This window comes from Cervus canadensis, chromosome 30 (assembly GCF_019320065.1).
Source record: "Cervus canadensis isolate Bull #8, Minnesota chromosome 30, ASM1932006v1, whole genome shotgun sequence".
NCBI lineage: Eukaryota > Metazoa > Chordata > Mammalia > Artiodactyla > Cervidae > Cervus > Cervus canadensis.
This window is the reverse complement of record NC_057415.1, coordinates 17,091,112-17,115,191: the sequence shown is the minus strand read 5'-3', so window position 1 is coordinate 17,115,191 and position 24,080 is coordinate 17,091,112. Positions and strand designations below refer to the sequence as shown.

At 37.9% G+C, this 24,080-nt stretch overlaps 2 protein-coding genes across 4 annotated transcripts in view; one reads left to right on the top strand and one right to left on the bottom strand.

Annotated features, from left to right (window-relative positions):
• The window catches only part of LOC122432041 (centromere protein P), a 225,039-nt gene extending 224,042 nt beyond the window's left edge, over positions 1 to 997 (bottom strand). Inside the window, exon 1 of the mRNA XM_043453761.1 lies at positions 627 to 997. Within this exon, the coding sequence (XP_043309696.1) occupies positions 627 to 733 (107 nt within the window). The 5' untranslated portion in view covers positions 734 to 997. The remainder of the gene's footprint in view (positions 1 to 626) is intronic.
• A 34-nt stretch (positions 998 to 1,031) lies between these two features.
• Positions 1,032 to 22,989, top strand: NOL8 (nucleolar protein 8). 3 transcript variants are annotated; one of them, XM_043453749.1, is made up of 17 exons: positions 1,032 to 1,119; positions 2,440 to 2,647; positions 3,306 to 3,368; positions 4,720 to 4,798; positions 6,221 to 6,356; positions 6,800 to 6,868; positions 8,026 to 9,897; positions 11,098 to 11,211; positions 11,682 to 11,804; positions 12,091 to 12,181; positions 14,916 to 15,054; positions 15,688 to 15,765; positions 18,424 to 18,695; positions 19,917 to 20,043; positions 20,594 to 20,664; positions 21,405 to 21,484; positions 22,131 to 22,989. In XM_043453749.1, exons 2-17 carry the CDS (start codon positions 2,509 to 2,511, stop codon positions 22,179 to 22,181), a joined length of 3,504 nt encoding a protein of 1,167 aa, XP_043309684.1. In that variant the 5' UTR covers positions 1,032 to 1,119; positions 2,440 to 2,508; the 3' UTR covers positions 22,182 to 22,989. The 3 variants fall into 3 exon arrangements, with proteins under 3 accessions (XP_043309684.1, XP_043309682.1, XP_043309681.1); XM_043453747.1 differs by lacking the exon at positions 1,032 to 1,119 and adding an exon at positions 1,126 to 1,371 and having other exon boundaries at positions 2,479 to 2,647; XM_043453746.1 differs by lacking the exon at positions 1,032 to 1,119 and adding an exon at positions 1,126 to 1,371.
• The last annotated feature ends 1,091 nt before the right edge of the window (positions 22,990 to 24,080 follow it).

Here is a 24,080-nt window from a genome sequence, read left to right as displayed (position 1 = left end):
GGACTGTAAGGAGATCAAACCAGTCGATCCTAAAGGAAATCAACCCTTAATATTCATTGGAGGGACTGATGTTGAGGCTGAAGCTCCAATACTTTAGCCACCTGATGAGAAGGCTGACTCATTAGAAAATACCGTGATGCTGGGAAAGACTGAAGGCAGGAGAAGGGGACGACACAGGACGAGATGATTGGATGGCATCACTGACTCAGTGGACATGAGTATGAACCAACTCCAGGAGTTGGTGAAGGACAGGAAAGCCTGGCGTGCTGCAGTCCATGCCGTCGCAAGGAGTCGGACAGGACTGAGCGACTGAAGAACAACTAGATACTGCTCATCATCAGTAAAGGGAAGATTACTAAGGAGATAACCAAGACTTTCACCCTGATTGTTACTAGTAAGAGAAAGAGAATATTTTAAAATGAAATGACCGCGGTTTAATCAATTAATATATAGTAATATGTTTACAACGGAGCCCATGCGTGGGCTTATCACTTGCACCCCTGTTGTTACAGACAGATGAGTTCCAGCCCACGTAAAGTGCTCCGGAAAAGTTTGTGGGGAGGTCCGGGGCGCCTCTAGTAAAGAGATCGTCACCCGCCTCACCAGATCTGAGGAATACCACGTACCGAACTTGAGAGTCGTCATCCCCGGGCGCCTGTGTCTCTATGCACGCCCGCCTCAAGGCAGTGATCTCGGCTTCCAAGGCGCGGGCCTTTGCCCGCTGGGAATCCATGGAGCTGTGCTGACTTGAAGCTGCCTGACTTGGGCGCGCCAGGTCTGGCTCTTGAAGCCTCGCGCGCTCCTGGAGCGAACCATTCCGGAACTCGGCGGGGGAGGCAAGGGAACGACGCGCAATTCCCGCGCCTACAACTCGGTCACGCAAGTGTCTCCGGCTCGTTGCCAACCCTGCGCAGTTTTCCACAGCTGTTCTCCAGCAGTCCTTACGCTTCAAGAGAGCTGAAATCCCTCTCGAAGCCCAAGGGCGCAGCTACCCACCCCGACCTGGTGGAGGCTTGGAGCCCCAGTCACGGAAGAGGCGGTTCCGCGAGCACTTGAAGAGGGAGCCTCTTTGTATTTCTTCCCCTTCCTCATTTCCGCCGACCTTATCCAGGAGATGAGGTGATAACCCTCTTCTGTATGAATTAGGGAATTTTAGTTTGGGATCTTTTGCGGACTTAGAGGCAGGGGACGGGGTCATCGCGATTGCCCGGAAGACGAAACGAAATAAAGAACACTGGGAAACTGAGCGTAGTATTGGAACCTGAGGAGGCTGGGTTGGAAGTCCAGTAGGAAGAAAGAGATAGGGTACTTGTTGGGACACGTGACTAGAATTTAGACCTGCAAGCCGCGCTGGATGTAGAAAAAGAAGTGGTGAGCCCGGGGCTTGGGGCCTGGGATGGGAAGGGGCTAATTGGCCTACTTTCACCGTGCTCGTGTTCAAGTCTTCTCAGAGAAAGAAGGATGGGGTGGGTAGGTTTGGGACAGAGGAAGCTACCCGGAAGATATAGGCCGTGGCTCACGCCTAGATCTCGACCCATGCTCTGGCATTTTGGCGTTTGTTTTGGGGTTCCGTGTGTGCGGAGTCTGTCAGCTGCTGGGGAAGGGCTTGTTGGGAGCTGAGCACTAAGCGAGAGAGGCATTATAGGCCTTAAATCCCAGTATCTCTGGAAGAGTTTTCCTGAGTCCCTTCTAATCCAACAACCTCCCTAGTACAGCGTTAAGAATTACGGATTCTGAAATTAGATTTGAGTTAGCTTCACCGCTAATTCTCTGAATGGCATTGGGAAAATGACTTCACCTCTCCTGCTAATCTGAAAAAAGGTGCCTGCAAACTACTTCGTGCAACGCTGGCTCATAGTGTTAAAAAGAAAAAAAATCTGTATTAGCTTTGATATCCGTTGTTCTTTTTGGGCCTGAAAACCACTTTGTATGTATTTCTGTTGTAATGTAGTATTGCAGTTGTAGCCTTTGTTTACTTCTCATTTGACTATAAGAAGCTTGAAGATGGAGAGCGTAAAGAATCTGCCTGCAGTCTGGGAGACCTGGGTTCCATCCCTCGGTTGGGAAGATCCTGTAGAGGTTAATATGTCCCATCCCATTTCTGTCGGTTTATTAAAGTGAATGAATAAAGGAGAAACACCTAATAGTATGGATTAGTAAACTCAAGAGGAGTAGAGTGTAATATTGTGGTCATTTAGAGGGATGTCCATCTGCACCCGTGTCTGTGTGTAGAGGTACTGTTCCAAAATGCATTCATGAAGAACAAGGATGTAGTGTGTGAACAGTCTTCAGGAATAAAGTTGGGAACAATACAATAGGAAGGGAAGCACAAATCCAGGCAACCAGTTGGCATAGAAGGTTCAGGAAAAGGAGTTTAGGGTTTTTTGGTTTGTTGGTTGGTTTGAGTTTTATTTTGTTGTTGTTGTTTGTTTGTTTTAGATTTAAGGGAAAGAACTCTAGGTAGAAATTTTTTTCCAGGAGAACACCCTGAGTGTTTGTCCAGCCTTGATGAAAGCCAACAGAGAAATGAAACGCCTTTTTGTGGGTGGTCTTGGGCAGAATATTTCTGAGGCAGACCTGCAGAATCAGTTCAGCAGATTTGGAGAAGTTTCTGGTGTGGAGATCATCACTCGGAAAGATGATCAAGGTAAATTGAGAGTTCTTCATAGGCAATTAAAGCAAATATAACTCAAGTCAAATATCACAAAATAAAGGAACCCCCAAAGATGAATGTTAGCCCTGAACACTGAAAGTGATGTTATTTCATTGTGATAGTATAGTACTAACCCCATCCCAGCACATATGCCCTGGAGGTATTATGTATGAAATCAAAAACTTCTAAATTCCCAAACATCCCCCCCTCCCCAACCTTTTTTGGTGGGGAGGGAGCATGTAGCTTGCAGGATCTTAGTTCCCTGACCAGGGATTGAATCTGCCCTCTGCAGTGAAAGCCCAAAGTCTCACCACTGGACCTCCAGGGAATTCCCAAATATCCAATTTCTGAAGCATGTTGCTTTAAATTTTCAGAGCTAAAATTCTAATAATTACTAAGTGTCCTGTTAGAATACCACTAACATATAAACATGCAAAATGTTTCCTTAACTGACTGCTTGACCTTTTTCTCATACATATTTCCTTTTAAAATATTTAGATAATCTTTAAAATTTGCAATCTTTGTAGCCAATGAAAAATAAACAAGGTTTTTTTTTTGAAAGAGTAATTTTCTAAGAGGTCTTTTTTAAATTTAGAAGTCATTTTACATTATTCTCTGGGTGAGAATTTAAAATTTTTTTTTTCTTTTTTAGGAAACCCACAGAAAGTCTTTGCGTATATCAACATCAGAGTAACAGAAGCAGACCTGAAAAAATGTAATGAATGTTTTCTATACCATTTACCATTTCCTGTCACTGTTTAATTTGGAATAACTTTGATTCTAAATCTAAACAGCCACTTTTACGTCATTGAGAGGGGCAACCATGATGAATAGAATTCTGATATTCTGCAGTTCGATATTTAGATTCATTCCATAATGCATGACATATGGTAGCACATTACCAATGAGTTTGCTCAAAAGTGGCATTCTCAAATATTGTGGACAAAGGACCATGCTTTAATAGAAACTGCATGTTACCTATATCCTACTGGATAGTATGCCATACCCCGCTCCTCAGGGTGTTCATTCCTCAGGCAAATAATTCTTGTTAATAAATGCTATTAGAAGAGGGCTTTACATTATGCCCTTATAAGATTATATCCTTGAAATTATGAATTATCTATCAATAAGTTTAAGAAAACCAAGGACCAGCTGTGGCCTTCAGTGAACAAAGAGTGAGAGGTAATTCATACTGCCACTAATGTAGAAATACATTCTAATTATTTGGAGACTGAAAGGTCAAAAGACACCGAGTAGGAAACATGCTAATAGAGAGGGAAGGCCATTGGCCTTTTGTAATATCATCTGTCCAGCTGGGAAACATATGACAAGTACATTGCAGCTTTAAGAACACAGTTCTGTGTGACCTAGCAGTTTTATTTAAAGTAGAAGACCCAGTTTGTTTATCTGATGTATGACCAAGATATTGCTTGTTTCTTAATATTACTATGAATATGAAATTGAATAATACTTTTGTACTTAGCATAGTACCTGTCTCACAGAAATTTCTCTTAGTGGTAATTATTAAGGAAGCTGATAGCAGATACTGAGAAAAATCAGCTACTGCGGTACAGTAGTTCAAACACAGTTTAGTTGCTTGTGCTAGTATGTTTGCAGATTATGCGGTGATAATTAGTATGAGGTGATAAATAAGAATGAGGAGCTGTAGGATTCCAGTGTCCTCTGATTCTCCCTAAGAAAATTACATTAATCTATAGTTTTAGTATGGCAAATAACAATGATATGTTAAATAAATACCAACCATTTGCCAGAGATTTCTGACATTACTTTATAAACAAATGACAAATTTTGCTTTAAGGTTTGCACATTTGCCTCATTCAAATCTTACAGTTATATGAGACAATAGGGAATATAAGAATCTAATAAGGGGTCAAGATAAGAATGGGACCTAAGCCTCCTCTTTCCGGTCTCACTTTCCTTATTCTCTTTCCTTTGTGTGTTTGTGATAAACAAGTTTTCTTTTTTTCATACTAATTAGTAAAAGCACATGCTGAAATATATTTTTGCATTGCTATGTACTTGGGTACTAATTCTTTGCTTTATAGGTATGTCTGTTTTAAATAAAACAAAATGGAAAGGTGGGACACTGCAAATTCAGCTAGCAAAGGAAAGTTTTTTGCACAGGTAAGGTTTGCTGTATTTGATTTAATCCAAACATTAACACACTAATTTCTTAATATTGTAAGTGATTTTATATGTTCACTTAATTGATTTGAAGCTATCACATATTATTGCAGTTTTAGCAAATTTATGCATTATAGGTAGAGCTAAAATCCTTCTTAACTGAGACTCCCTATGACCCCAGACCCCACCAAAGAAGATAATGTAATGCTCTTATATATGTGTATTTAAACCTACAAAAATATGTACTTATTTGCAGCTTTTTAGACACAACCTTTTATGACGATGTAGGTCTTCCCCCTTCTTTGTAATACCTATTTAGTACTATTTTAGAAAATGTGCCACAGTCTAGTTAATCATCCCCCACTCATGGACCTTTAGACCATTTCCACTTCCTCTTGATAACAGATGACCCTTGAAGATATCTTCTATATATGTACAGGAGTCCCTCTGGTGTGTATATCAACAAAAGGAGTTGCTATGTCATGGAGTTAAGCACACTTAAAATTTTAATAGATGGTACCAAAAGTGCTTATGTTAACTTTAAACTGTTAATGAAAGTGTCATACAAAAACATAAAGATAATAGGGATCCCTGTAAGAGACGCATAAGATTAATTATGCTTAAAATTTAAGAACAAGGCAATGTAAAAACTATTAAAGCATTTTAAGATCCTAAAAGTATCCTTGGGGAGAAAAGATTGTATGAGTTTGGGTGCTTTCAAAATAGGAGACATTTTCGGAATGTACAAATGAAGTGACCAAGAGAGTTTTAAGATTGTTCTCAGGCAAAGAAATGCCACAAGGAAAAATAAGGTCTAAATCAAATTTTATGGAACTAGTCTGGAGACGAAGGTGAGGATTTTGTTCTTCAGCTGTCGGCCTCTGTGAACAGGGTAGCAATGAGGCTTTCATTCAGCAGTACGTTGGTGCCTATTATAGGCAAGAACTGGGGCTCTCACCCTGAGCAGGGTGAGCACGCAGTGATGCTGCCTTTGAGTACCTCTGTACATCTGCCTGTGGAGCGGGAATCTTGGAAGTTGAAACATAAAAGAGCCACACCAGAGGCAAAGAGGCCAATGAGAATTGGTCAGCACAGTTGACCAGGCCCGAATCAGATAGGGAGTTTGAATTGGAAGGTTGAGTTGGCATTCTATTCTGCATTCTCTTCATTATGAGAGTAGTAATATTCAAGATTTAGCAGATTAGACTCTGAAAGAAGAGACCTTTTCCTCACAACAAAGAGAAGGGATTAAAAATAGATAAAATGCCAAAAGTACATAAGTTGAAAGGAAAAAGCTGAGAGACCCCAAATGATACCTATGAAGTTAAACAGCTTTATAGTATGAGAAAACAAGACAGAAGTGTGGTTAATAGTGTGATTGGTTATTTTAACTCTCTTATTTGTATTTTTTCTTTGATTCAGATTGGCCCAAGAGAGAGAAGAAGCAAAAGCAAAGAAAGGAATATCAACAACAGGCAACACCAGCTTGTTAGAAAAGATGAAAACGGTGGACTTCCATGTGAAAGCTGTGCCAGGAACAGAAGTACCAGGACACAAAGTATGTCACCCCTGGTAGGCTGAGTAGCCTAAGAACCAATTCCTGAGACCAAATGACCATGAACATCATGTTTAAAGCAATTGCTTTTTTTTTCCTCTCTTGCTTTGAAGCAGTTAACATGAATAGTGCTTTATGATCTTCCAAGTGCATTTACAGCTCTTGGGAAAGCACAGGTTTCCCCCATTTTAGAAAGAGAAATAAAAACCCACATGGAGGCAAGTCTCCTGAGGGGAATAGAGGTGGTGAGGAGTCCAATCAGGTCCCAAGTTTGCCTTTTTAATGGCTGTTATTTTTGTACCTTCCTATGTGATTTATATGGGATCAACAACTGCCCCAATTTTCCTTCTTTCTATATTCTTTTTTTGTAAGTTATATTTATGCAGAATGGTTAATCTTTTCTGTTTGTGACAAGTATAATAAATATATCCTTTTTTTTCTTTTAGAATTGGGTTGTGAGTAAATTTGGAAGAGTCTTACCTGTCCTTCATCTGAAGAATGAACGTAAACGTAAAATATCCTTAGCAGTTGGCCTTTCAGAGAAGTTATTGTTGACTACAGTGATGGATACTTGCAGAAGTTAACTTCATATCTTCGGAGTTTCACTGCTGCTGTCAGTAAATCTTTAGATGTTTAAGAGTTTTTATGTTCCCAATTTCTCTGTAAGGTAAGATCCACTTACCTACATGTATGAAACAATTAGAGGATGAGAAAATGTAGTGACGTTTTATACAAGTAAGTGATACAAATGATGCTTGTTAAGCCAGCAATTTTATTTACTAATTTATATATCATTCCTCTCATTTGACATGGATTCAAAGCCATTTCCAGAGGAACTAAGGAAGGGCCAGGGAACACAGTGCAGTCGTAAAAGTAGCCTTTTGACAGCAGAGAGGAGGATTTGAAATGATAGTGTAAAGCCAAGAGATAGTAGACACTATTTGACACACTTCACATATAATTAGTCAGGTATTCAGTAGTTACTAAGTGAACAAAGGAACTTTTCAGGAGTGAGAGATTAAAGCAACTTATGCTTGTCTATTCATATGTTTTAGGAAATCAGCCAATGCCACTGACATTGACTAGAATCTTTCTGGACAGGGTTAGCACAAAACAGATCTGATAATTATTAGCCTTCTAAGAAAGACCTGCAAGAATTCAGAGAGTGAGTAAAATGTGAAGTAGATGTTTGAGCTAAGAGAATCAGGTCTAAGATGAGCCAGCATTGAAAAGACAGGAGTGATCAAAATGTTGGAGAATCTTTGATTCTCAGGTTTGAGATAACCAACGCTCAGTGTCTAGTTGTTCCCCCTCTGACTTCCCCTCTATACTCTGCTTTATGATGTTAGCAGTAAATAGATTTCTCAGACATATAGAAAAGTACCTAGAATATAATCTTAAATCAGTTTGCTGTAATATACATATACAACCCAAGTAATTTCTTCCAGTTAATAGTGATTGATGATTGTTGGTTTTCACTCTGGACATGCCATAGACATGTCAGTTCCAAAGGCCCTGAGTTACCTAATGAAGTCCTTTTTTGTTTGATTGGAAACTGAGGGTAAAATGAATCAATGATTTGCTCAAGATTAAACAGTATTCTTTTGCTTCACCAGATTGATAGGTTTTTCTAAAACCTAGTGCCTTTTTTTGTTCCTTGACTGTTGGTGACATCATGAAGTATGATCCCTCAAAATACTGCCACAACTTAAAGAAGATAGGGGAGGATTTCACAAATGCTATGCCTATATCCAGCCTCACCTGGGAACTGGAAGGAGGGAATGATCCTATGAGTAAGAAACGGCGAGGAGAATTCTCTGACTTTCACAGCCCTGCCAGGAAGATAATAAAAGTGCAGAAGAATGAGGGTTCTACTGCATTTCTAACCATGAGATCAAAACCTAGTGGCGTAATGGAGAGTCCGCATTTAATACAACAGGTTGCACAAAAAACACCTCATAATTCCATTACTCCTAAATCACCCAATATAACTGATTTTGATCATCAGAAATTTAAAAATGTGTTTTTTCAGACTTCTGGTATAGAAACTACCAACAACAGAAATAGCATATCTGATGATGATATTGATTCTGAAGATGAATTGAGACTAATGATTGCAAGAGAGGAAAACTTAGAGAAAACTACATGGTCCTCAAATGAATTTGAAAATGATCCCTTTGAAGTTGTAAGGGATGATTTTAAATCTGATTCTCACAAATTTCATACTTCAACAGGTTTAGGCCTCAAAAACAGTGTCTCTTGCCTCAACAGTGAAAATAATGTTATGGAAAATGGTTGTGACTCTGATTCAGGAGATACAGATGAAATCATTGCAATGAAAAAAAGTTCTGGTAAGATCGAAAATGGTGTAGATTTTTCACAAAGAGAAAAGTCTATGGACAAGAAGACTTACTTGAAAAACAGAAAAAAGTATGATCTTTCTGATGGCTGTGTTAAAGAACAAAAAAGAAAAAACAAAGTAGAGATAGCCCTCAGTCACAGAGTTAAGCCTCTTAGTTGTAAATCTCTGATTGAGTCCAGCAGCAGTGAAGATGCTGATTCTGTATCAGAATCGACTGAGTGTGAAGGAGATAAGGAGTATAACACCTTGATGGAAAACTGTCTCCGTGTGAATCTGACTTTGGCTGATTTGGAACAGTTGGCTGGCAGTAACCAGGAGGCTCCAAAAGAAAAGACTGAGAGCAATGGCCAGGAAACCACTGCCAAGGGTGACAGGGCCTCCAAGAGCCAAAGGACTCCAGGTAGCCTCCGCAGAGGCCAGCAGTGTATTCACCCTGAGGAGATTGTGGCTTCTCTTTTAGAAGGAAGAGAGAACCCACATGGAAAACAGAAACCAAAGGAAAATACCTTAAAGCCAAAATTTCAGGCTTTCAAAGGAGTGGGCTGTCTCTATGGAAAGGAATCAGTGAAAAAATCCTTGCAAGAGAGTGTTGCCTCTAATAATATTAATAAAGATCAAATTTCCTTGAAACTTGAGGAACCGAGGAACATGTCCATGGGAAAATGGTCCCTGTGTGCTAATGGCCTATTAAATGAACAGACTCCTTTCCAACATGGAAAGGAGGCAAATGATGCAAACCAAATTCAGCCTCAAAAGAGACAGTCTTTTGCGAGCCAGAGTCACAAAGTGGTGTCCCCTAACAGTTCAGAAAAGAGAAATAGAAATCCTATTTCTAGTCTGTTGCCACTGAAAGATAAGAAATCTTTAAGTTGTGGTGCTAAGACTCCCAGCAGAGGCCTTGATGAAGACTGTTGCCATAGGACTGGACAGTCAGGAGAAGGCTCTGAAAGAAGGCCTGATCTGTGCAGCTCCCAGGCCCCTGAGAAACCACCAGAGGTCTTCTCAAGGAGAGACTCCCAGGGAAGCAAACCTGACTTCCCACTTCCTGTTAATAGTTCATCAGATGTTAATGCTAAGGATAAGCATGCTGAAGATAATCAGAAACGTTTGGCAGCCTTAGAGGCAAGGCAGAAAGCCAAAGAAGTCCAAAAGAAGTTGGTTCACAATGCTCTGGCAAATTTGGTGAGTATATTTTCAGTCTAGGAATTTACTAAGAACTCTCTCCAGGTCTGGTCTCTTTCTTTCCCACAAAGGTAGGCAGGCCCCTTTAGAGCTGAATGTTTGTGTTTTATGTCCTTATGTCTATATAGTATATCTGGATATTGCTTTAGAAAATATTACTGATATAGTTAAGTGATGTGTACTAATACATCTCAATTGCCATATATATCTCCTGTCAAGTGAGTCGTGTCTTAGGAAGATTTACTATAATGGGACTTTATTCATTTTTTCAAGAATTTGTTAAGTTCCCACAAAGTTCCAGGCCTTTACAGCAAGTGTTCGATTTATAGAAAAGATCACTATCAGGCAGTGTTGGCTCACAGTTCGGTTCCATGCAATGGGAAAGAAGTGTGCCTACGTGCTCTGCCAGGAAGCAGACCAGTTTGTTGGCAGTGCCGGGGAGTGGGTACTTCCCCAGCTGACCTGAGTCTAGTGGGAAAAACTCAGTAGAAATTGGTCTGGCAGAGGCAAAAGGGTAGAAAGAGAGAGGAAAGGCATTATTATAAGATAAGGCAGCAGTTTGTACAAAAGTGAATATTTGCAATAACTGACTAAATAAGAGTATAAGGTGGTGAGAAGTGAGAGAGATAAGTAGGTTACAGGGCTGGAGTTTATTCTTAAGTCTGGGAAAAGACTAAAGGACTGAAAGCAAGGGAGGAAAGATTAGTTGTGCTGGAACAGGAGTTGGCAAACGAGCCCATGTCCTGTTTTAAAAGAGCCTCCTGGCTAAGAATGGTTTTTACATTTTTAAAGAGTTTTAAAAAGAAGAATATAGAACTGAAACTATATGTGGCTTGCAAAGCCTAAAATATTTATTCTCTGGCCCTTGACAGAGAAAGTTTGCCAACTTCTGTCTGGGGCAAATGGTTCAGGACGTGGTGAGAACAACAAATCAAATGGGACAAATAAAGGAACGGGGGTAGACAGCCGTTAGGGGGTTTTGAGCCAGAACCAAGGCAGTGACTGTGGGAATACATTTTTTAAATAGCAGGAAGGCCCAACCCTTGGGACTTGGTGATCAACGGGAAATGGAAAGCGAGAAGTTTCTATCTTGGGATGATGGCGGCATTCACTAGAGAAAAAATAGGGTGGGAAGTAGATTTACTTGGGGAAGGAGATGAGAGGTTGTCTTAAAGGTAATGCTTTTGATAACCACTCTAGGATGGTCATCCAAAGGACAAGCCGACGCACATCATCTTTGGTTCCAATAGTGAAAGTGAAACAGAGGAGACGTCCACTCGGGAGCAAAGCCATCCAGGAGAGGAACTGGTAAAAGTAAGAAATTTAAAATGTCCATGTGGGCATGTCTTTACTTGTGCAGATCCATTTCTGCATATTGCATACCAAAACCTGCCCACGACTGCTGCGCTCAACATAAAATTTCCTCTGGGAGCCACAATGAAACACAAAACTCCCCAGACCACCACGCATGGATGCTACAGGGGCCTTAGAGATTTTCTCCCACATAAATCTGTCCTCTGCAAAGTGACATCAATATTAGTGAAACCATGCAGAAAATGTTCTTACATATAATAACTGCCCCCCTTTCAGGCTGCATTAGGAGCCTCTGGAGACCCAAGGGGCCATGTAAATAGCACTGAGTCAAGATTTTCCATTATAACCACCACACTGTTTCCTGGGATATGCATCTGAGTCGTTTCTTAAGTGTAAGGAGGAAAATTGCATAATGAGGGAAATACTGATCGTCTTGGTTATTAATAAACATTTCTGTCCTTATGCAACAGGAGTCCATGAGTAGAGCCTCTGGGAAGCTGTTTGACAACAGCGATGATGAGGAATCTTGTTCCGAAGATGACAGTAACAGGTTCAGAATTAAACCTCAGTTTGAGGGCAGAGCTGGACAGAAGGTTAGTGAAGACTGAAAATAAAAAAATTTGTAACATGCTCTTATTTTTTCAACATAGTCCTTAAATCTAGGTTAATGAAGGCAGACCTTGCCCAAACTCTAACATTAAGGTTTTTATTTTGAGATTGAGACCTCCATGGCCCTCTTTGTTTGGTTCATGGGTAGGTGAAGTTATGCAAGCATTAATGTAGTAAATTTCACAGCGTGGGAAATATACTTGGAGGGTCTTGTTTATAAGTAATTTCTTGGGAATGCGACTGTCAGTTGTCTTTGTGTTTTTTCTTTAGCTCATGAATTTGCAGTCTCGCTTTGGCACTGATGACAGATTTCGCATGGACTCCCGATTTCTAGAAAGTGATAGTGAAGACGAACATGAAGGTAAATGACTCATTGTCCAAACAAACAGTCCTGATGTCATAGCTGGCATACCTTAAGAAATAAACTCATCTAGCATCTTCACTTAACACATAGAGAAGTGTTTTATGTATATGTAACACACGGAGTGTTACATGTACATGGTGTGTTATATGTACATGTAACACTTGTACATATTAATTTATTTATAAAATTTTAATTACCTGAGGCTGCCAGAAAAGACAGGAATAATAGCATCTGCCAAAGGTACCATCTTCCCTCATCCCGTTCCTGGTGTTAGAAGTCAAGGACCCTACCTGGCAATAGGTCAACAGGTCCTTGTGAGGTTGTGTAAGACTTGGCTTACTTAAAGAAAGTGTTCATGCTCGATGCTGATTTTTTAAAGCAATGTATCATTGAATGTCACTCTACTTAAATTCATTCTTATTTGAATATATTTAACAGCATTGATGCTATCGGAAGCATCAGCAGCGGTTCCAAACGTTCTTTACAAGATCTTCTGCTCTTATCCTTTTTTTTTTTTTTTGCTCTTACCCTTTGCAAAAGACCTCATCTCCTATTTGACCAAGAGGACGGCCACTTCAAGTAGCTCCCTGCTTTCCTTTCCAACCTCAGAACTACTCTGTCCTTTCTTCTTTCCTGAGTTTATCTAATCTGCATCTTGATCTTCTCCATTTATACCTCCTGTTCCCTCCTTTCTCATTTGCATCTTCACACTTAACTTTCTTCTATCTCTTCGCTTTTTCTACAGACATAATTAGGTCTCATAGGTTCAAAAAACCATTTCTTCAACCCTGCCAGTTTTAGTTGCCATTCCCATTTTTTTTTCAGTTCTAAGCCTGAAATGAAAACTAAATTGCATCTAATTTAGAAGCAGTTGATTTTATTGAAAGTACAATCTCTGGATATGATACTTTCAATTCTTTGAGGTGATTATTATGTATATTATACATTTCTGAAAACAAGTATTCTGAGAGTAAATTCTCTAGGATCCATACCAACTTATTGTTTCAGAACTTTTCACTCAGATTCCATGTTGATAACGTAGGAATGGATAGAATCTTGGGATTAGTCAAGAAGCTATAGCTGTTGCTTTCTAACTCCTGCCACTTTTGTCTGTCTCATATTTATAACTCTTCAGCGTGAGTTCCCTCAAAGCTGTGAATAACTGGTTTACCAGATGCAGTGGCATCTTCTCAAGCTTCACCCTTCAGCCTGCCTGTGGCATTTGTTACTGTTGATCATCCTTCTTGAAATGTTCTCTTCCCTTTGCTTCTATTGCACTCTAACTTCCTTGTTTTCTTCATAATTCTTGGTTCCTAAATTTTCCATTTGCTTTGAGATACAGGCTCTTCCCAAGGTTCTGTAGTCTGTGTGGCTTTAGCCTTCATTTTTACATGAATATTTTCCACATCTGGGTCATTTTTGCTCCTGACTCTTCTGCTTTTCAACTTTAGATAGACCTGTGAGAAATATGCATCAGGCATTGAGGAAAGAATAATTGGGAGCTCAGCAGAAAAGTCAGGAGCAAAGATTACCCACATGTGGAAAATATTCATGTATAAAAAAAGGCTAAAGCCATAGGGTCTTACAGAACCTTGGGAAGAGCCTGTATCAGAGGTTCCTTGGGAACCTTTGAGACTGAATTTTTTGTGTGCTGCACAAAGACCGTCCTGCAGGTAAGCAGCCTATCAATATACCGAGCTCTTCCTAACATTCTGTTCTACTGCCTAATTGTCGATATTAGGATAAAATTTAAATTGCCACTTTTTGAAGTCAGAAATCATTGAATATGAGCAGTTTCATATGGTTTAGTCTAATGCAGTGTAAACTCTTTGCAGTTTTTTATTTCAGTACATATTCATTTTGTTTCCTAGCATGCTCTCTTCCTTCCTCAGGGGACTACTTTGTCTTTCCTACCTTAGACTATACCTAGTTTGTAAAACATTTCTTAATCCAACTGAACATAATCCCTACCTCTTTTGAACCCTTAGATACTTTTGGGCCATCTCTATAGAAAACTTATGCAAATCAGTATTTTATTCTGTTAATTTCTGTTATTTAGTTGTTTATATCCTACAGTAATTTGCAAAGGTCTTTAAGGCTCAGACTTCTTTTATGTTTTCTCTTATAATCCAAACTGATTGTTAAATGTTTAACTTTGTTCCCTGATACTCGTCTGTTTTTAGTAAATAAGAAAGCCAGCCTATAGGATTCCACAATGCCCTGTGTGTAGTCTCTCTTCCTGTGATATTTATTACTGAGTTTAAAAGCTAAAATAACTGTCTGCTAGCGTACCATGTTAATAGTCAGTAAAATTACCACCTTTCATTGTCTTTCACTGTTAGATTTACATGTAATTTAGATTAATTTTTAGATTGTTACAAAAAATCAAAGAATCTTTATTCACTTTATTTTTGTAATTACTATCTTGCTCTATTAATTTGTCAATCTTTACCTTAAAAACTTAGACTTGCCACTGAAAGCCATTAATTTCATATTTCATTTTTATAATTATAAGTAGAAATGGGAATTTTGTTTGCTGGTCATGCAATTTCTGGATTCACTGTGACATCAGGGGATTAGGGACAGAGAGGATAGCAAAACAAGGTTTAGCTTTTGTTCTTCCTATCTTAATGTGCTTTGCACATGTTTAAGTGCTTGATAAATATTTGATTATTGAGATTTCTCAAGTTATGTTTGCCAGAAGATTACTAATTATCCTCTTCCCTCAAAGAAATAAATGAAAAGAAAACTGCTGAGGAGGAAGAGCTTGCTGCAGAAAAATTGAAAGCCCTGAATGTTGTGCAGAGTGTTTTGCAGATCAGCTTAAGCAATTCTACAAGCAAAGGATCAGTAGCTGCTAAGAAATTTAAGTATGTCTTATGTTTCATCTCACTCTTCTCTCTTCCTTTGCCACAAAATTAGGCCATTTTCAACTTCTTGGGGAGAGCAGTTAGCATATGTATCAGACTCTTAATATTATATTTACCTAGTGATTCACTTCAAGAAACTAATCTAAAATTTTTTCTGTATTTATTATTACTGAAAAAATGGACAATTGTTTAAATATTAATAAATGTAACAGTTTATTATGGAGAATATATAACTTAGGGAGACTAGTGTAATGAAACCCCTGTGTACCATCACCCAACTTCTCCAATCACTAACCTGTGACCAGTTTTCTCTTCTATACTTTTACTCACTCCCCGCTACTTTCCCCACTGAAAATTTGTATTTTATACAAATCCCAATAGTATATCATTTTATCTATATATATTTTCCTGTTTAAAAATAATATTTAAAAAATTTTTGAAGAACCCCTCAGAACTGGGTAATTTAAAATATAATTGCTTCTAAGGAGCTCCTGATAGACTTACTTGATATTTATGCCTTTGTCTTGTTCAAAAGTGGAATTGTCCTGGTTTTGCATTATGTTTTGCTATTAGTTTTTTGGATTTATACTCTGATTTGTCCCTTCCAACTTATCACTCTCCTTTTTTAAATAGGGACATCATACATTATGATCCAACAAGGCATGACCATGCCACTTACGAAAGAAAGCAGGATGATAAACCAAAAGAAAGGTAAATTAAACTGCTACAATTACTAGTAAGGTACCTGTGTTAATCTTTTAGATTTGGCAATTGTTTCATACCTATGTAAGATGCTACTATGAGGGGAAACTAGGTGAAGGTTATTTCTAGTTTTTCTATAAATCTGTTTCTAGTTTTTCTGTAAATCTAAAATTATTCCAAAATTAAAAGTTTCTTTTAAAAAGAATCACATTCAGACCATACAAGCCTCTTCATTGTGGAATGTCTCTGTACCTACCTGTCAAATCTAGTGGTGTTTCTGTTCCTTTAATTGTCTTAAAGTATTTGGGTCTCCTGTGAATCTTTTTGGGGTTCACTTTATTAGACAAAAGCCAAAAATCTGCCGGGACTGCTGAGAAATAATACCTTTAAACTCATAAGTAGCCCTCTTGTTTTAACAGTTGGAGTTGCTGAGCTATATCTAGGTTCTCAACAAAGAATTTTGCTTTATATTAATAATTAGACTAGTGTACAAATTTTTCTCTTCAGATAACAATAGTAAATATATTAGGCTTTGCAGCCAGATGGTCTCTCTTGCAGTGACTCTCCTCTGTCCTTATAGCAGAAATGGAGCCATACATAATACATAAAACAAATAAGGTAGGCTGTGTTCTAATAAAACTATTAGTAGGACACTGAAATTTGCATTTCATGTAATTTGTACCTATTATGAAGCCATCTTTTTATATAGTTTTTTCCAGTCACTTCAAACTACAAAAATTATTCTTAACTTGCAATCTATACATAAATAGGCAGCGGCTTGGATTTCATCCATGGGTGTACTTTGCCAAAACCTGCTTTTCACTATATTTTCCTGAGAAAATAGATTTGTTCTTTGCTTAGAAGATATTAAATTTTATGTTATTTGCCTTCTAAAGAATAGGAGTCTTCAAAACCATGAGGTCCTAGCTCCTTATTAAAAAAAACTTCTTTCTTTAGTTTCACTTTCTCTGCTTATATGTTACTGTAAGCAGCAAGAAGAAATCAGAAAATTCCTTCAACACCTTCCTGGACATCTCCATTGCTAGATCACCCACTCATTAAGTGCATATTTTACTTCCCAGTTAATAAAGGCGACAGTGTTACTAAGCCTACTGCCACCATATAACAATGATCTCCTTTCCTCCATTTTCCAATAGCGTTTACTTCACTTTTTTGCAAGGCCTTACTTGAAGCCTCAATAGTCATGTAGTTTCTACTAACAGTTTTTTTCAGGGAGTTTTCATGCTTTTGCTAACACCCTCCTCACTGACCTTCCAACTTCTGCTTATTGTGTGGGCTCTGAAGTCATTCCTACATTTTGGGCTTTTATAGCAGTACCCCACTTCTAGGGACCAAAATATATATCAGTTAGGTATTGCTATGTAAAAAATTGCCCCAAAACTAAGAGCTTGAAACTAAAACTTTATTAGGTCCCAATTACTGTGGGTCAGGAATTTGGGAGCACTTCACCAGGTAGTTCTGGCTTGGGCTCTCAAGAGGTTTGTAGTCAAGATGTCACCTGGGGCTATAGCCTCTGAAAGTTTGCAGCGTGCTTGCAAGATGGTTCACATGCTTGACCGCTGGCAGGGGGCCTCAGTTCCTTGCTTTGTTGACCTCTCCTTTTGGGTGTTTGGGTGCCCTCAGAACATGGTATCTGACTTCTTCCAAAGCCAGTGATTAGGGAAGGGGAGAGAGCAAGAGGAAAGCCACAGTGCACTCTACAGCCCTAGTTTCAGTAGTTGTACACAATCACATCTGCCTTACTCTGTTCCTTAGAAGAGGTCATTAAGAACAGACCACACTGAAAGGGATGGAGGAATTAACTTCCACTTCCTCCACTTTGAAGTATCAAAAGACCTTTAGACCACTTTTAAAACCACTACATTGTGTTTCATTGATCTTGGAGCTCAGTTTCATAGGAGGCATATTTGACTTACAGCCTATGGTTTATTTAATGAAGTATTAAAAGTTTTTCTGTATAAGATCGTCTCCACCAGTAAGATGATTATTTAGGACATTATTATTTTAGGTAGAACAGAATATTTGGCCTAATAAATAGAATAGACTCTAATAGAAAAAAAGGATTTTAATCTTTTACTATCTAAAAACTCAGTATTGGAGACTGCTGTGTAACTGTGGTTAAGACCAAAAACAAAAACATATTCCTAAATGTAGAGCAGGTTGATGGAAACAGAAAAATTTCATCCCAGACAGACTAGACTTAACATATTTATAATGCATTTCTACAACAGAATTATGACTAAATCCTTTAATGCCAGTATCATAAAACTCACAATTTTACTATTTGATAGCGTCTTAAAAGTCATATGGTTTAACCTGGTTCATTTTGCAAATGAGGATACTGAGGCCCATTGCAGTTAAGTAATTTTCTTACTCATAGCTGATATCTTAGGTGTAATTTCTGAAGTGTAGTTCAGAGGGTAAGAGAGGAGAATATGATTCATGTTTAATACTTGGAGCTGTCTGAAATAATTTTGTCTATTAAAAGCTTTTTGGTTAAGATTCTGCCCTTGTGAGTTGTAAATGTGGGTCCTCTTGGTGGTTGAAAAAAATGGGACTAATGTTATCCAAGGTATTTTTATTTCCTGATTTCTGGAATTTTTCCAAACATTGACTTTTTTGTGATCTCTGTATATGTCAACGCAGTAAAGCAAAACGAAAGAAGAAAAGGGAGGAAGCTGAGAAACTCCCCGAGGTGTCTAAAGAAATGTATTATAACATTGCTACGGATTTAAAACAAATATTCCAAACTGTAAAAGATACTAGTGAAAAGGAAGATAACACACCTTGGAATGAGGACTCTGATGGAGAGAAAGCTGAGGTAGTCCAGGACACTCCAGCTCTGATGACTCAGGATGAACAAACCAGCGGGTTCACATTTTCCTTTTTTGAGTCTGACGCCAAAGATGAAAAGGAAGGTACATTTTTGTTTGTTTTTACTTTTTCATTTCATGCAGTTTGAATTTAATTGAGTCTCCTGTAATGGTGATGATTTAACATTAGCCGAAGGCAGTATTCTCTTCTCTATCTAAATGAACAGTATTTCAGTCAGCATTACGTAACCATAAATGTAATGTGCCTAGAGCTATGTTTAACACAGTAAGAAATTGTTCTTGAATTTGGAAGCAAACTTCTGGATAGCTGCTATTTGAAGGGAAGCCAGAGAATAATAGGCAACATTCCTTCTTCTGTTGAGTAGAAATAGTCATATATTTAAATATGTTTAAGAAGTCGTATATTTAAATAGCTTTACATCTTTGATGCAGTTGGAGAAGCCATAACTTCAGGAAAGCCAGTGCTGTTTGTTAGGAGAAGAAATATGTAACCCTGGCTCTAAACAAATATGCTGTGTCATCAATATACCAGCTGTTTCAAACTTTATCCTTGGAGATTTGCCAGAACCTAGAGAAAAGTATAGCACTCAGGTATATACAATTTTCCATTCCACTTCAAGAGGTTTACCTCCAAAGTCCTACATATAGTCTAAAAGTTTGAAACACCTGAGTACCAAGGTCAGTCCTAAACTGTTAAACAGAGTTGGTATGATATAGATATTTTAATTTTTCTAACTTTGAGAGCCAAGTGTGAGAAATTGGCCTTGAAATGATTGCTAAGATACCTGAGCAACCTGGGAGATGTGTTTTATGTGCTTTGGAAATTATGAGGACTTTTGAAGTGACCATCCACATCTTTTAGCAGCAGCTTTTTCAGCAGTTTTAGAAGGAAGTTTGGGGAATTGAAAACATAAAGATATGTTCCTTGTCTCCTTTATGAATAAGCAGGAAGGCAACCTGGTTTCACTGCATCATGTTGTAGCTTAGACTCCTCAGTGCTAGCACAGGTGTCACACTTATTTTGCTCTTTCTTGTAAATTGTATTGCTCATTTATAAACCTTCAGTTTTTATATCTTTTTATAGTATTACTGTATTCCTTATGAGATCACTCTAGCAATGCCAAAAAATAAAAGTTTCTTTCAATATTTGAAAATCAAAAAGATACTGCATGTTTTGAATTAATGATTAAGATATTCAAAATGTAGAAATATGTATGCATGGTGAAAGTAAACAAGTGAATATGTCCATAAATACTTGGGCTTTAGGTTACAGTTGTATCATCTTTCATTGTCTTGATGACATAGAGACCTATAGAGTTGAAGCAGTAAAACCTGGGAAGATCGCCTGGCAGGGAGACCCTCGTTTCCAAGACAGCAGTTCAGAAGAGGAAGATGTCACTGAAGAAACAGATGACAAAAAGCAGAGCCCTGAGTAAGTAATGTGTTTCTGTCCAGATATAGTTCATAATTTATAAAGTCTGAGTTAGACATGCTTTAGAGATATTATAGAAGTATCTTAAGTTTAGCTTTTCAAGACAGTTTTCTTTTTTTTGGCTCCTTAAGAGAGTTCTGTAGTCTTTTTTCATTGGGAGCATGTTTCTTTTCCTTGAGATGTGGATAGCACTGGGTGGGGGATATGCTGTGCAGAGGGAAGAAAGCCTGCCACTGAAGTCCCTGGTCTGGAAGAGGATGCTTCATCTTGTTGGCTGCTACCCCATAGGAAACACTAGCAAAACGGGTAGCAGTGGCTGGGTGAGAGTGTTAACAATCAGCATGGGGAAGATAGAGCTTGTACCTAAATCTTTGTTACCGAAGTTACAGGTAGCAGTGAAGAATAGAGAAAGGGTGGTATTACTTTGACTCAGGGAAAAATGAGCAAGACACAAAGCACAGATATTTAAGGCATAGTTCATTTATATTTACAGTGTGAACATTTCTTAAATGTTGAAATTAAGTGACCAATTCTATCTTTCTCACTTCAGAGAAGTATCATTACCTGAGAAAGAGACTACTAGATTTTTCTTTTTCTCTAAGAATGATGAGAGACTTCATGGTAAGTCATTTTTTTGATTAAATGGTATATATAGTACATCTTTATTTACACATAGTGTATTCTGATATATTAATACTAACATGCATCCAAGTAAGAACTGATTGGGAAGATCCTTTGCAATGTGATATGCTTTAGCCCCCTCTTGTTAGACAGAAGCTTGTTGACATAAAGCTCTGGGAAACTGAAAGCTTCCCATTCATCACCTCAACTTACTCGCTATCCTCAGCAAGGGCTTGTTTTGTTCCAGGGGCTTGCTGAGATAGATGCTAGACATACAAAATTCGTAAGTTTTTAGTACCCTAAAAAGTTCACATGAAGTATACTCAATATCTTGTAATAAACTGTAATGGGAGAGAACCTGAAAAGACTGTATGTGTGTAACTGAATCACTTTGCTGTATACTTGAAACTAACACAACATTGCAAATTAACTATACTTCAGTAAAAACAAAAATAGAAAAAAAAGTTCACATGAAAATGCTGAGGCCGTTGAACTCATTTCTGAAGCCTAACACAAACAGAAACGAAGTTACATCATAGTAAATGGTTTATAAACAGTAAAAATCCTAGCAATTATACATTTTCATTTTCTAAAAGAATAAAATATTTTTGAAAATTAGCATAAACTGGGGGTGGGGAATCGTGTTAACTAGAATTGAAGACCTTGATAATGCCAGCACTAAAATATTGTCTATTTTAATAATACTGTGCTGCCTTGCCCTTCTTTATTTTCCCTTCTAGGTTCTGACTTATTTTGGAGAGGAGTGGGAAGCAATATTAGCAGGAATTCTTGGGAGATCAGAACAAACAATTTGCGTATGGTGAGTATCGCCATGTTAATTGTCTCCTGAAATAGATATGATGTTACCTTTGTGTTAATATTTGCCTGGTGTAGGAATATAGGAAGGCATGAAACTTGAGATAACTGAAAACATGATTTAAATGCTCACAATTAATGGTGCTGGAAGGGAAGTTTTAATTGTTTAATTAAATCCACCCATGTGCAGAAAGGAGACTAAAAAGTGGCTCTATTGAGTGACTGATCTGAGTTCTCATCATGCTTAAGTAACAGGAAATGATGAAATTTTTTTAAAGACTGAATTACAGTTTCCATTTAAGCACATAAAGCCAAAAGTCTGAACATCCCACATACATGTGAGCACTTCCAAAATGATTTCTACAACCCAGTCACTGAATAATCTAAATTTTACTTTCTATAGTTACTGAACACTGTGAAACTTATTTTATTTTTAACAAAGACTTTTTTTTAATTTTATGACTTCATGAATTTCCAATAACTTATTGAAAAATGGAGGAAGTATAAGGAATAATATAAATAACATGAGGGAATTATTGGAGACTTTGACTGAAGAGCCTACTCTCAAAATAACAATATGCACACTCTGTCTTATTTATGAACCTGCCATGCCACACCTAACAGGGGCTTTTGATTTTATGTTTTTCTAGGACTGTCGGAAGAAACATAAAGATGCCAAAAGGAGAGTGAAGCCAAAATAATAAATGTCATCATTAGTTTTGATACTGATTGTAAAGAAGTCTCACCATGGAAATTGGAGTGATCTAGAAAGTGATTTTAGCTGGCAAAGAATTCAGAGTGAAGGAATATTCTAAATCTTACCTGGTGGATATCATTCTGATTGCTTTCTTTTTCTGTAGATTTCCTATTTGTTCTTACCTAATTACTTCAAACAACCTGAACATTTGTTTTAATGAAGCATACGATAGTCCCTCAAAATACTTTGTATATATTTGCCCTCCATCTTCAATAACTAATGGACATTTCTTGACATGAGGTTTTAAAATATATGCATCAGAGCACTTATTTTCCAAGTTATGTTTTATGTAAATTATACTTGAAATATTTCTGATTGTATTAAATACACCTTACCTCCATTTTGTGGTTTTGTCTAAGAGGCTGAATACAAGTCAACCTCTGTATTTGTGTCCTGATGAATAAGCTAACTGAAATGCAGGACATTTCAGACCAGCTTTATGGGAGAGTTCTGCGAGGACCAGAAAAGAACGCTAAATGCAGACTTTTCCTTTCCTTAGCCTCCAGGAATTCATGGAGGCAGACCCGTCAGTCCCAAATTCTAGTTAGATTAGAAGCTTTTGAAAAATCGAGGTGCCTGAAAGATAACTTAGTAACAGTTAGCAGTCAGTGCCCTGGGTCCAGATAAGGAAACAGATTTAATACCTCATTAAATTAACGTGGCTAGGATTCAAGACAGATAAGCCTCTATCAAACTGGGCTCTGTACAAAATTATGCTTTATATAATAAAGTCCCAGGGGATTATCATTGAACCATAATGGGTGTATCTGAAATTACATATTTATTGATTTACATCTTCATCAAATATAAACTCTGTGAAAGCTGGGATATCACCTGGTTTGTTAACTGTTATGTCGGTATGACCTAGAACTATATCTGTTTTAAACTGGGTGCTCAGTAAACAGGGTCTGAGGATCTAAGTAACTGAAGAGTCATTCAGAATTCCTGTTTCCAAGGCTTCAGACTTCATGAAAAATGGCAAACACCTTTCAGCAAGATAAATAACTCCACCTTTTCTTGATGTTCATTATATTTGTACCATCTTATCTATTGCTGCATAACAAGTCATCCTATTAACACTTGTTCATTTTCCTCACAGATAAGCAACTTTTTCAGGACTTTGGGGACTGCTCATCTCTACTCCATACAGTGTCATGGGAGTGGTCCAGCTGGCACTAAAGATCCACTTCTAAAATGGCCTGTTCACTCGGTGCCTGTCCATTAGTTTCCTCACAGCATAGCAACATAACTTTCAGTTTCATAGCAAGTCATTTTCTTCCTGTTCCTATTTTAGGAGCAGGAAGCAGATATCTTAAGTCCTAGCCCAGAAACTGGCTCAGTTATTTCCACTATATTTTATATGGTAAAACAGACTCTGAGCCCCTCAAAAGTGCGGTGACATAGATCCTCACGTCTCAGTGCAAAGAGTGTTCAGAATCTGTGGCCGTGTTTGAATCTGTTATACCCTCCATTTCCAGAGCAGACAAATGGAACATCAAGTAGCCTTGTGAATCACCAATTTGTGCTCCCCAGATATATCCATTTTCAGAAATTTGGTTTCCTCTGATATTATTTCTGAATTTCTACCTAACATGTTTATGCTGTGATTTCTTGGTTTTTCAGTTTTAGACATTAAATTTAGACATCATTTTAAAATAATTAGACCTATAATCCCCACCTTTTTCCCCCATGGACATGTCTGTCTGGAAACCCTCTGTTCTGCTCTAATCTGGGCTGTCTGGACAGATGATAAAATGAACAAGGTGGCAATTTGAGGAATGTGAAAATTAAAACACATTCCAACTTCTAGTTAATAACCTAAATGTTCTTAATTAAACTATCT

Excerpts from the sequence above, each read along its gene's own strand:
- NOL8 (XM_043453749.1), top strand. The coding sequence starts at position 2,509 with ATGAAAGCCAACAGAGAAATGAAACGCCTTTTTGTGGGTGGTCTTGGG. Across the intron at positions 15,055-15,687 it reads GTAGCTGCTAAGAAATTTAA|GGACATCATACATTATGATC; the intron begins GTATGTCTTATG and ends TTTTTTAAATAG. Across the intron at positions 20,044-20,593 it reads GACAAAAAGCAGAGCCCTGA|AGAAGTATCATTACCTGAGA; the intron begins GTAAGTAATGTG and ends TTCTCACTTCAG.